Source organism: Anopheles marshallii, chromosome 2 (genome assembly GCF_943734725.1).
Source record: "Anopheles marshallii chromosome 2, idAnoMarsDA_429_01, whole genome shotgun sequence".
NCBI lineage: Eukaryota > Metazoa > Arthropoda > Insecta > Diptera > Culicidae > Anopheles > Anopheles marshallii.
In genome coordinates, this window is record NC_071326.1 from 47,674,132 (window position 1) to 47,688,028 (window position 13,897).

Genomic DNA, 13,897 nt, shown 5'->3' on the forward strand with positions numbered 1-13,897 from the left:
AATCTTTACACACGCGATTTGCATTGTTCACCATGTGGTTACCGCCTCCAAAATTGCAAACTAAGCTGCGAATGGTCTAAGCGAGATGAATGGTCTAAGAATAGTTTAGGGGATGCCGGTTAAGGTTGTAGGTTTCGAATCGCAGGAACTCATATGTCAAGCTTCTACCGCGAATCGTTTTGCGTAATTGCTAATCTTTCCAATGGTAGCGGCGTTTCGCGGTCGTTAAAAAAAACTCTATTCCGTTTGACCGCAACGGCGTGTGATTGTTTGTCGCAGCAGATTTAAACTTTAGCTCTCGGCACGGTATGGTGTACGTGTGTACGCGCACGTGTTAGTCGTGAATATCATGTCTAAGATTAATAGACGTTTCGATGGTATTCTCAGGTTGACCGTGCTCTTCTGACCGTTGCTGCCATTTTCGAGGTTATGGTTAGTTAGTCATTATTATTATTAGCCGTGGAATAGTAGAGATTTTGGCAAATCACGTCGTTCACGGGTCGGGCCTTTACTGGTCCACCTGATCTTGATCTGATCTCATGTGAGATACAGTTTTCTTACAATTTTACTCAGGCTATATGTGCCTTAAGGCTGAGCGAGGGAAGGGTAGCATTGGAAACGAGTCAAGAACATGGGCAATTTAACCGAATTCATCCATCCCTTGGTGGGTGTGTCTAAGGATAAGCTACTTGATTTCGGGCTGGTTATGGTCCCGGAATTTCTGAGTCGAGGTATTTCTAGGCGCTCCTTCAGCAAATACCCGGAAGTTTTCAATTTGCAAACTGCTGAGCTGCTTTACTACGGGTTATATCAGAGGCAACTATTGAAAATCAGCTGCAACCTTCATCGTTTGGCAAGGTGCGGTCAAAGTGGGAAATGAAAATTCCAACGCTCACCTGGAATGAAAGCACAGCGCATAAGCGTGTGCTAACGAATCACAAAACGCGACATCACAATTGCGGTCAGACGAAATTGTTATGTTCTCGGTGTCAGTGCAACTTCCGCGTGTACCGTTGTCGAGACCGTTCTCGATAGCGTTTTTGCCCTTTATTCACTCCGTGTGCTTTCCGTACTGCGGTAAACGTTCGGTTCCCGTATTCGATGGATAACCAGGAACAGACCGAGTAGAAATGTTGGAGTCACCGGTATCTTCTTTCAGCACAGGTTACACTGATCCCGACAAAACCGGTCATGCGGTGTTGCAAGGTTCGTGGTCACGCGGATCGGGACTGCGATTCTGAGCGTGGTGATTTTTCTGCGATCATTCGCAATCGGCGATGGTAGCGGCGTGGCCGTGTTTAGCCACGCGAGGATTATGTTGGACAGGATGCGAAAAGGTAAAGTCGTGTAAAAAATTTAATGTGGTTCCCGGGTGGAACCCCTAATCGGGTGAGCGTTCAAGAAGGTAAACGGAAAGAAGGATCGAGAATTCACTACATTCTGCTTGCTCTGGTTAAATAAAGCGAGTTGCACAGGATGGAGGCAGTGTGCTGTATTTTCGGATCGTTGGATGGATATTCGCGATTGGGGTTGAGTTTTTTGTATGTATTCGGATCCTTGTTAATTTTTTCAAGAACCTAACGGCAATGTTGAAACACACGTCCATCTTTGGGAGTGACCGAACGAATTGAACCGGTGGCACCTTTGCTCGGTCGGATCTATGGCTACCTGTATTTGCAACAAGGTACAACGCCTACGAACAAGAAAAAAAACAATCCAGACAACGACAATCCATTAGGGCCGAACCCAAAGGGAGAAAAGAATCGTGATTTAGAACTTGATTCCAGTCGCTCCACTAAAGTGCCTTGCTTTTCCTTCTTCTTCTCGCATTCCATCCAACGGGATCGATGTCCGTGTTTTCGACATGCACTTTTGGATGTACAGACACGGTTGCCGAGTTTGTTGTTGTGTGGCTATTGCTAAATGTCTCACCCAAACGTGCCAGCTGTCAATCGGTGTGAAGCAGAGGGCTTCACAAACCGAGTCACGCTGACCGATGTGACTCAATTTTGGTGTTTCTGGCCTGGTTTTGTTATTTCGTTTTCACTTGCGCAGAATGTTGCTGGAACATATACCCAATTTGGCGTTGATCAGGTTAATTGCGGTGGTCCACCTTACTGCGATTCCCTTTACTGGATTTCATTAACCTTTTTCAAGAGGGATGTTTTTTTTTTGTTCCTTATTACTCGTAAACTTTGCGGTATTTTTTTTTTTCAAGTTGGACCATTCGTCTGACAAACTATCACAGTTTGATGTGATTTTGTTTTAATTTTAATGCCCTCAATCTTATGCGATCACATTTGCTCTCCCTCGTTGACCTCGTTTATGGAGGAAGAAAAATATTGCTAAATGTCACGTTGCGTGTAATGCGTTTCTTGTGGTGCATAGGAGAAGTGTCCAATTCGTTACAGTGAAGGTTCAACCAATTTCGTATCCTTTGGAGTAAAATTGTTTCGCGCGGAAGGTTTCTCGCTGTTCCGGCGCACAAGTCGTTTGTCTTGTGACATGGTGCGGAGGTTGATTCTATGGCTTTTATGGCTTTATTATGGTTGTGGAGTGGCTGCAAATTGTCACTAAGCTGTGTTTATGTATCACGGTGTTGATAGTGTTCAAGGTGTGCTAATACCGTTTCGTTGGAATTACATTCACGTAAAGAGCTGAATACAGCTGAGCCGGTCGATAGTAACAAATGAATCTTGTTTGCAAATGATGGAATGTGTATCTAGGACAATCAAAACTACATAATGCATTGGGTCGTAATCATGGATACTGAGATACTGAGACATGTATGCATTTTTGGCTCATTTATCATGTTGAAGTTGATATAACCTATTCTTATGTATATAAACGTACAAAAAAGCAAATAACTTATAAGACTTTTAATTTTCAAGTGGAATTTAGATAGCGTGTTCAATTAAACACAAATTTATTCCAAACAGATTTCATACAGCTCAAGCTTCGACATTATTTGTTATTATTGTAGAAAACAACATTCAAAATGACATTTGAATCCTAAATTAAATTCGCTATGCTGATTGATTTTAATGTAATACATGAAGCCAATTTCATTCCATCAGTATTGTATGTCCTTCCTATAAATCGATTTTACCACTTGACGTATACTCAAAAGTGTTGCCGAGACGTCCGGCTTCATCAAAGTGTTACCCTGCCGAATGATATCACGGAAATCAACAATCTCATTAAATACTATGCTTGCGGCATGAAAACAGTTTCCAAAAATCTGCAACGTTTGTGACCGCACGTTATTGCATTCGCTTTGAATACGATCACTTTCAACATTCGTTTCCCAGTCGAGCGTTGTATTCTTTTCCTTCCTTTTCGCAAGTTTCTTTCGATGAATAAAATTGTCCCGTTTGTAACAAAAAAGTAACGACACACATCACCGTCGATTTCTTCATTGGTGGCAAGTACGAATTAAGATGGCAAAAAATGATTACGATTCATAATTGCGGTTTTGCACCCGGGCTATGTGAAGTAGGGCCGATGAGAACTGTTCAATATGCGCGCTAATTTACACACAGCCCCAACCGGCTGTGCCACGCTGCCCAAGCCATTTGACGTAGCATCCAAGACCTTGAAAGAAGCCCGTGCGGTGATCGTTTGCCTTCGATGAGACTGCACTGTGCGCATGGTGTGCTTGGAGTACTGCGGTTACCGATTGTCAACAGCGTTTGTTACCCGTTTGCCATTTTGGATAGCGGCTTGCATAAGAGCGTCATCGTCGTCTTCATTCGGCAGCGCAAACAGGCTTCGATCAATTAGGAGCAGATCATTTGAATTAATAATATTAGCTTACTCGGATGATTCCTGTTCAAAACCGAGCTGTGTTCAAGAGGTAAACGAATGAATTCCCAGCGGCACAGAGCGTTTAATGGCAAAATCGTGAGAAAATCACAGCTCTCAGTACGAAAAGTACCATAGACTTCGGTACGCTTCACTGGCAGGAATCGTTCCAAAAAAGATCCATCGATGCGTGCAGCTAAGGTATGACAAAATTTCTTGATCAAACCTCGCACTAAATCTGCGTTCACCGAAGGCGATGGAAAGCTGAAGGTTAAACTGTCAATCGAAACTGCAGATTGCTGATCGATTGGTAAACAATCATCGAATTCCATCGGAATGCATGCATGGACAGGGGGACGCCTTTTGAGTGGTGTGATTTGCGTGTACACCGATCGGTTTGAAGTGGTTCGTACGATTTGGGTTTTGGGTGGGCTGATTCTAAAGCAAAACAATAATGGAGGACTGTGAAAAAAAAAAAAAAACCTTCGCACGAGTGGTAAAGTAGTCGTCACTAATTTGTTTGTACAAAACGTTCGGGAACCCGAAAATGAGAACCACGCACAGGTGAGTGGAAGTTAAACTGCATCGCTTCACGAGCGCTCGTGGTCCGTTTCGTTTGTTTGTGTTGCGTTGGAGTTGGAAGCGTTTTGCCGCTTGCAAAGCACATGTCCGCCTGTTTGACGTGTGAATCGCAGTGCACCGGGAGGGGTGTTTCGATGTGTCACGAAACCGTTTATAATTTTGACAGGTTTGTTTGAGGTTGCCTCGGTGCTCTCACGTACACGGTCGGTTTCATTTGTGAATGGGCGTAAAGTGACTGTAAATGCGACATTCCATTCTTGGCAGCAGTTTTGTCGGTCGGAAATAGATTTGAATTGCAATCGTTACAATTCTAGCTGCTTGCTCCATTCCAAGCACTCTTCGGCAAGAACAAACTATTTCGACCCTGTGCCACGACATGACAAATGGTGTCGTCTGACAATCTCGATGGATTGCTCACCATGGGTAAGTTTGTTTTCGTTCAAGCAAACCCAGATGACCTTGATCTCACGCTAAATGCAAATAGGAAATTAATATCACACGTCGTTACGAGCTCTTTTTAATTTTCTCAGCTCATACGAGACATAATCAACATTGCCGCTATTTAGGTGATGGAACAGATTTATTGAACAACAGCTTGCCGGTGTATGGTGCGGTTTGATACGAAATGGATTATTATGCTCATATCGCGTTGTCCATGTGCCTTGATACGTCTCTCTGGGAGCGTTACCCATCCGATGTCGTACGATACCACGGCAAGGGCAAAGAATTAATACAGACACAGTGATTTTCGATTTCAACAATATAATTAACGAGTATTCTCATCAAATTTTATGAACATGATTATCATCATCATCATCATCATCATCAGAAGCAACAGCATCAGCATCAACATTGGCCGCGATCGTCGTAATAATCCTTTGCACATTTTGTGTTATTTTCGTCGACATCTTATAGTGCGGACAATTTACAGCCTTGCGTGTCCGTACACACGCGTGGTCTTAGTTGATGAAATAAGACAACTGTTGATAAAAAAAATCCCCATCTTCTCCATGCTTCAACCAAACAAACCAGCAAATTAAACACCGTCGTTTAATGACGCTATGATAAACGAACGATCGTCCCGCTCGACAAAACGACAAACTTTCAATCAACTACAAGCGGAGAAGTGAAGAGCGAGCATCGATGTAAAGCAACACAAAAATTGGAACCTAATCAGAGTTGATTCTCGCCCACGGAACCGAACTGTTGCGGTGGTCCTGCTCGCATTAAAGTGGAATAACTTGACTTGAGAAAAAAAAAATAAAAACACGAAACACACAGAACCTTTTCGTCCCGTGTCGTACGATGAGCCGAGAATCGAAGCAGATAGTATGCCCCGCGGTGGTAAGATGTGTTTTCCCAAAGGGAGTGAAATAATAAACACAACAATAATATAATTTTGGCCATGTTTTGGTCGAACGAAACGATCACTATGTTAATTTTTTTTCAACCAGCTTATTGCACATCAGTAGGGTGATTCGGGCTGTTCACTGTGATGCTTGTATAGCACGTCACGTCTTAAACAAGGGCTAATGTTAAAAGTAGGCGACGACTCACGAATGACGGTCTCTTGCGCTTGCATTGCGTTTGGGTCGTATCGCATTAGAGCGGGCGGGGATGAACCGTTTTATCGCATTCCGTCGATCGAGAAATGCTTCAAAGATAGGTTGCTGGAAAAACGATCTCGTTACGTTGCATCAAGCAATCGTCTAGCCGGGATGTAAACTGAGCAAACAGGCCATCACATTTGCACAAATATGGTTATCGATTAATCCAGTTCTAGCTTGACGATCTACGTCAAACTAGCATAACTGGCATATACTCCCTCCTTACGACGGGCACCGGGATACGAACTGGGCAAAGTGAAACAACAACAAAAACTAAAGTAATGAATTTCACAAGAAAATTTCTTCCTCATTAGAAGCTAATTCCTGTGTAGTTTTTTTTACTTCTATTTTGTTTGTCATTTCTCGTCCTCGTGGGCTATCTTGGGCGAACCAATGTTGATCAACCAGTTCAGACGTTCATCGCGTGCAAAGACGATGGAAGTTCGCCCTACCTGGTACTTCCTCATTCCATTCGCTGAGCTTTTCCTGCAACCCGCGAATAGCTTATTTCACGTTAATTATATCATTCCGATCACCAACGAGAGTGTAGAACAGGTTCGTCTCCTAACCGCAACGCAAGTCATCCGTACACCTCACACTGTACCGCACCGGCTTTTGATTCGCTCGCTTCCCCCATTTGACGCTACGTAAAGTTGACACGCGCTTTCCGGCATCAAGCCACCATGATTCGGAATATTATTGAATTTTAATCGGACTTCGTTTGACAGTTTGCTGCAATTAATTAACCACCCATAAATCAGTGCGTTCGGTCGCAGTAATCGATACGCACGCTCGGTTGGTACGGGCGTTGGTTCGAGCGATGTAAGGCAAGAAAGTGAAAAAGAGAGAATGAGACAGCAGTAGCTTAAACGTACTTCCTGCTATCTGACCCATATGATGGATTTTGAACAAACAAAACGACAAAACGGTGCACTGAGGTGTACCGATGCATTCGTCACAACAAATGCGCCCACCGCTAGCTATCGGTTCGGCGGCTATGCTGAATATTTGAACGCGCAGTGAATGCAAAGAAAATACACCGTTGTGGAGCTCTGTTTCATTTCAATTCCAATCACATATCATTCTGGCTTGGTCGTATCGCCCTGAAAACGCTTCCGACAAAGGGTTTGATCAAAGTGGGAGCCCAGGTGTATGATAAACTGGTATGATAATCTCAACAATAATTTAATAAGGAACACTAATTGCGTAATTACAAACATCGTTCGGCATGTCGGTAAACATATGAGCAAACCGAAGCGTTCATTTAAATTGCCCACACATTACTCATCGACAAGATCAAAGACTTTATTAAAATGTCGCCGATTTCCGCCTGTCGGGTTTGGGTTTGAATTTGGATGATTCATTCGTTCTCACAATCGTCTTGGGAACGAGGAAAACCTTTCCGGCCTTGGTTCCTTCGTGCCGCAGGGCATCTTTAACCTTAATATCACCAGCCATCACTGGGATAGGACTTTCTAATTATCCTCAGCACGGATCCCACCGGTGCCGGTCGTTCCGGTGGCTTTAGTTTTTCGAATTAAACTGCGCCGCCGGGTACGTACGCATATGCAGGCGGGCAAGTGGACTCGGTGAAAATAAAGTATAACATGATGGTGAACGAGGACGTGGTGTGGTAGGTGGGTGCACTAGGGTGAGGTCAAATTGAGTTGACCCGCTGGTTGCGCGTGAGAGTGTCAGCTTGTGAGTCTCACTTTCTTTGATGCGTTTATGGAACGAGATTAGACAGTGTGAATGTATGAGTTTCGACATTTTATGCATTAAAATGTCAGAAAACAAAAATATACGTCTGTACGAGAAGGTTCGATAGTGTTCCTGATAGATGTTCAATTGGGAAGGGTTGTGATCCAAGTCCCATAAATTAATCGCTGGCTATGGTGAACGAAAACGACAAGGTGATAAATATTATCCTTAGTGAACACGTACACTACGCCGTTATTGCCATATGAAGGTTTACATCGTTGATGGGAGCTCTCTTCTAGATAGAGTATTGCAATTAATTCGCACTAACATTGATTGCATCCTGGTGCTTATCATGTTCCAAGTAGGATTACATCAATTTAAACATTACTACTTAAGAGAAATTTTATAATTTATTCTTTCCATGCTTTCCAAGGTACAGAATAAGGTCGTCTAAAATAGGACTAAAACAAGTAACTCAAGGAAAGGAAGACCATACAGTACATGTGACGTCCGAAGCAAATAGTGCTAACAATTTCGCTAAAAGCTTTCGAGCCTAATTTATTTGCTTTGCCGCGGACGGTTAGGTGTGAGCTGGTCCATCGCATGGTGACCGGCCGGATGGGACCGGTTTTAACGTTTAGATTACTACTACTCGCCATCCTGTTTTCGTTCTTCCCGCATACACACAGCCGGTTTGCAATTGCAGTTGGAAAGCTTAGAAAAAGAACCATGGAGAAAGTATTCGTGTTTGCTCAACGGTGAACGAGCAGCTTTTAAATGTCTTGTTGGTACAACAAAGTTGTTAATACGCCCACGAAAGAGTACGGTTTTGCAGGCGAATAAATAAAATCAGCGACTCACGAAAATGAAACCCGCTGCTCACAAACGCATAATCTCGAATGGAATTAATTAAAAATCTAATCATAGTCTTTTTGAGCGACTCGACAAAACGAAATCTATTGCAAAAGGTTTATCTAAAAATTGAAAAATAAAAAAAAACATAAAAGGGGAAGGGAAGCACACGTCACGCGCTTTAATTACAGCATTGAACTGACCGATTAAAGCTGCAAGAGTCGCTACCGAACTGCTGTATGTAGGATGTGGCTTGTTATGTTTCTACCGCGCATCATCGACAATGATGAGTTACACCGATTCATCCTAGCGCCGAGCAGGGACCGTCCGGAAGGAGCAAAAACAATGTAGGTCGGGACAGTGAAGCGGAGGTAATAAATAAGTCACGAACTGTTTCAGCTCCGTTTCTGCTGCACAAACAAAGAATTAAGTATCGATAAGATCGATAAAATACCACCTTCCGATTCCGGACCAGGCAGCGGTTGGTAGGAAGAGAAATCCGCAAATAGTACAGCCACCAGTTCTGCTCTGTAAGATTATCCCGGTGGAAAAGAGAAATGGGAACGGAGAGATAGCAGAGAAAAATGAGCTTGCTTCACGATTGTAGCACACCGTACAGAGACATTTGTAAAATTAATAAAGTGGTGCAGCGACGGTCATGCTATGCGCACACTGACATTGAGCAGGATGATAATGATGAATGGATGATCTAACACCGTACAATTACATTCACTGATTGCACGCAAGGATTGTTATGCAATTTCAGAAGTGGGTTACGCCGATAGACGATAGTTCTCATAAGGAAAGACATCAAGATTCTCGTCCACTCGCGTTGGACTTTTGCAGCGCATTCCAGGAGAGTTCAATGCTTTCATAAATCTAGTTAGCCTTTCCCGAGCCGAAACAAAGTGCAAACATGGCGGAGAGATCGCGCTTTTAATTTTCCCCTTTTATTCCCAGGCTTTAGGCAGAGATCCAGTGACAAGTTCGCTTGCCAGCTTTTCCCACTTTATTCTTGCGAAACTGTGCATTGAATACCGTTTCCAGCATTTGTATGGTTAGGATAATGACACCGCTCTAGAGCCTTCTCCTCTTGAACCTTCCTCAGTACATCGTTGAGCCACGGTGAGAGGACTTTTGTAAAACTCAAATGATATCATCACTTCATACACCGTCCGTGTAGGTATCTTTATAATGGAAAAAAGCCAACCAGTTCCACCGTTCACCGTACCGGGGCAACGCAGCAACTCCGGCACCGCACAATGCATGTGCAATTATTATGCGTAACGAATTACGGGATGAATACGGGCGGGTCTCGTGTTTGGAATCCATGCCGAGGGTTACATTTGCTGAATTGCGCAAAATTATAGCCTCCGCACTGTCCCTGTTGATCGGATCGGACACATCACGGTGGATCGATACCGAGGTGCTGCTGTATACAGTGCGACCCTGCACTAGGTAACGACCGAGGTCGAACAGTGCATCCAAAGAAGGCCACGTACGCAGCCACCCGCTTACTGACGCCGGTTGATGCACCATAAATAATGCAACACCAGCAAAGATAGTGGAGTGATGCCGTTTAAGCACTTTTTTCACAGCTTGGGGGTGTGTTCGACGGTTCTTATGATTCATCGTACCGGTGCAACTCGAGCATACTGCTAAGTGCGACCAATGTTCAATCGGTGGCGTCTGTGTGGACAAATCTAGTGCGCTACCTACCTCCGGGACGGTGGTTTCGTAGGGTGTGTTGATAAACATCGGTGGATTATCGTTGACATCCGACACTCGGACGATTATTGGAATGTTGCGCTTGCGGCGCGTTGACCGCACCATACAGGTTATCTAGATCACGGAAGAAACACGCAAACGAGAACGATCAGTTCAGGACAGTTTTCGAAGTGATTGTAGTGGTAGTAGATGATGTGGCCCAACCTACCTGGAAGACGATGTGGCTGAGGTTTTCCTCATCGCGATCTAGTGGATGGATCAGTCGCAAGGATTTGCCATCGAGCAGGAAGGTTGGTTTGCCCTTTGGGAACACTAGCTCCAGGGTGATGTCATCGTTCGGGTCACCAGATATCGGTAGCTCCGATGGGTTTGTATGTTGTGCTATGGCTGGAATAAAATAATGAAGCATTTGTGAGCATAACCAGAGCAGGAAACAGAGCAGTTATTATCTGGATTTTTTTTTAATTTTAATGAGAACGGCTAAACTGTACATATTTTTAAATTGGCGTTCTCAATTCATCAAAATATTGAGTGTTATTTAAACATTTCCGAACCAAGTTCGTGATTCTGGTGTTTGCTTAATAAGTTTATGGCTGTTGACGCCCTTATGGCTGTTGTAAAAAAAAAGATTCATATAAGCGTTTATCTACGACCTTCTGTGTAATAGACTAAGATTTGTAGCTCCAAAACAAGGGAACAACCATTGTCATGGAATTATTCACTTTAAACACGTAGACCAAATACTAAAGTAAGTAAACCAATATAATTTAACAGACTTCATATGAGAGTAATAAGGGCCTCTAGTACATGATTGTTGGCTGAAACGAGTACTCTACAGACGCTCCAAATGACAGGATTTATTCGCTTGATTGCTTTTTGAGCCCTACCCAAGCGCTTTAGTTTCAGCTATGGATTACACCCGTAGGAAGCTCTAATTCTGATTAGTGCCTGCGGGGGCAATAAGCCCCCAAAGAGCTGCTGAACGGTCACGAAGTACTGCTGCAAAACAAGTGTACCCATTACGTTTCCGCCTACAGGGCGAATTTTAATTGATTGTGTTTATTTTCTGCCTTACTTATATGTGCCACGGAAAGCTAGACGGCGGGGAAGCAGGAATGATCAGTTTAAAATGGAATCGGGTTTTGTTTCATTGCAGGAATGTGGCTTCATGTTTGGCCGGAAAGGGATAATGTTTGTGGCAATGCTACCACCTGCAGCTTTTAACGCGTGTGCCTGTAGGGATAGATACTAAAGTTGTAACGCTTTGCTTTGCCGCCTGTTACATTGCTGCGCGAAAGATATAAAACGTCCTTTGCACCAAGTCCACGCCCGGGGATGCGTTTGCCAGACGTAAATATGTCTATTTATGCTTAAAAACAAAAACGGGAACGAGTTTGGATGTTTTTTTTTCGCTTTTCTATACTTACAGCTACCTCGGCTTTCCTCAATGTCCAGAATGATGCTGGACTGACCCGTCTCTACCTCACACAACTGCATTTTCCCTTCAGCGACGGGCATAGCGCAGGAGGTCACGAGCAGTATCGCTAGCAGCAGTGTGCCGTGCGCCATTACGGCAGGTAGGATGGGTTTGGACAGAAAACTGGTCACCATCATTACTGGATGTTGCGTTCTCGGTCGTTCTCGCCGCAACCGCTGCCGATCGTGTCCGTTGTTGAGCTGTGGTTGCTGTGGGTCCCGTTTCGTGACGATCGATTCCGTCGATCGAGCGGCCGTGGTACTGATAGTCATTTCCGTTGGTGTCGCCGCGTCCGGTCGCGATGTCACGCTGGCTAGCTGGTCGATCGATGCTGCAGTGGTCCCCTATTGAACGCAGCCAGTGTGTCTAGAAGGGAACGGAGAACGACACAACGAATTAATTAAAGACGCATGCAATTCTGCGATCGGTGCAGGATTAAAATGGTGGGTTTCAGGCTTGTAAGTAGCGAATGTTTAGCCGCTCTCAAATTATACATTCATACACTATGGTGAACCGATAATGGTATAGAAAAGGGACCACCACCACCACCACCACAACGCCTACGTAAGACCGGGTCATGTTTCGTGGGAAACAGATCAACGTTCCACCTGCACGAAAATGATACGTATAGGACATGTACGCGTACCACCAACAATTAGTGATACTTTTAATCAATTAACATGCTAACTAGAACTAACAAAGCGTTGCTACGTGCTGGTTGCAGCGCTTGCTCTTTCTTTCGTTGGTTCGAGAGATCAAATCGTGAGGATTGCTTACTATTAGCATAACCGCACCACGGCGACGAGGAGAGAAAGCAAGGCACGAGCCACGGGGAAGTGGTTTTGTCCGTATCGGAACGATTAGAAGATTAATAGCGCGGAGAAAAATGGTAATTCCATTTCCGCTAGCGACACACAGAGATACACAGAGATTAGTCATTCGCGAGAAACTTGTTTATTTGTGACGCTTGTAAAACGTCATTCAAACTTTCTTAGATTGAAAGAGATAGCAATCTGGTCAAACCATTCTTTTTGAATAAAAAACAAAAGATTGAGTTAGCTGTGATTTGATGTACGCAGATTGTTCGACTTTTTATTTTCAGAGGAAATAACAGATAAGCTAAAATAGGATCTTAATTTTTACATGTCCTTCGTAAGGTGTACTAAAATATACTCAACTTTCACAGACATTCCACACGTGACTAGGAAAAAACGACATCCTCACCATGTCGTTGCTAGGGTTCGATTGTGAGTCAGGTTTGATATACTTTTAGAAAATGACTATCTGAACTGCGATAGCATTTGAAAGGTAAGCATTTTTATATATTTTACACGATCGCGCGCACATTGCTAAACTGGTCAAAAGCTCTCCATATCGATTGTAAGAAGCAATGTGTCGTTGAGGTTATCGATCACCGCCAGGTCGAACGATGTTGAGCGTTGATCAATGGGAAGTCTGTTTTTTACACATGTCGTCCATTCGCCCGTTACCTTGCTTTTTCACGAATGCACGATTTTTCCAAATGAAGCAGAGTAGATAGGATTCAAAGATTAATGATCCTGTCGCTTGGCTCGCCTTCAAATCACCGCATGGTTCTCTTTAAAATTGAAAATTTATACATAGACTAGCCACACGGTCGACAAAAAATCCCTGCCGATCATACCCCGATTGGAGTAATTAAATATTCAAATGTAAAGTGAGCACCGATTGTGTGTAGCCTAGCGAAAATGCACCTTGCAGTGGTGCCCATTCATGGGCAGATAAAATTACACCTGTCTGCAGAAGGGAATACGAAAGTGTTCTGCAACGGTACGACGTACAGGAGGTTTTTGTGGTGAGATTTGGAGCAGTTTTGAAAAATAGGCTCGTCCGTTTGTGTGCACACTCCTTGCGCTCTTACGGTCGATGGAATGGGACCTATGCTAAAACGCACCACTGCACACACCAACCAGTGGGTCATGATTGCAGGCACGGCAGTCAAAGATGCTTGGTGATAGATTGCAGGCGCTACGTGTTTGCTTCCATACTCGGCACAAAGATAAAGTACACTCCCGTTCGTCCCCCGACGCGGTCGTCGTCTGTTGGTCAGAGAAATTGAACATAAATTTTGCATTTGCGGCCAGCCGGCCTGGAACCTTACGCAACT

General features: G+C 43.9%; 1 protein-coding gene across 1 annotated transcript in view; it reads right to left on the bottom strand.

The window, feature by feature from the left end:
* LOC128710182 (cadherin-99C) overlaps nucleotides 1-12,023 on the bottom strand; it is a 57,282-nt gene extending 45,259 nt beyond the window's left edge. Inside the window, exons 1-3 of the mRNA XM_053805226.1 lie at nucleotides 11,702-12,023; nucleotides 10,483-10,661; nucleotides 10,266-10,388 (exon numbers count right to left, since the gene is read on the bottom strand). Of these exons, the coding sequence (XP_053661201.1) occupies nucleotides 10,266-10,388; nucleotides 10,483-10,661; nucleotides 11,702-12,023 (624 nt within the window). The remainder of the gene's footprint in view (nucleotides 1-10,265; nucleotides 10,389-10,482; nucleotides 10,662-11,701) is intronic.
* Between the last annotated feature and the right edge of the window lie 1,874 nt (nucleotides 12,024-13,897).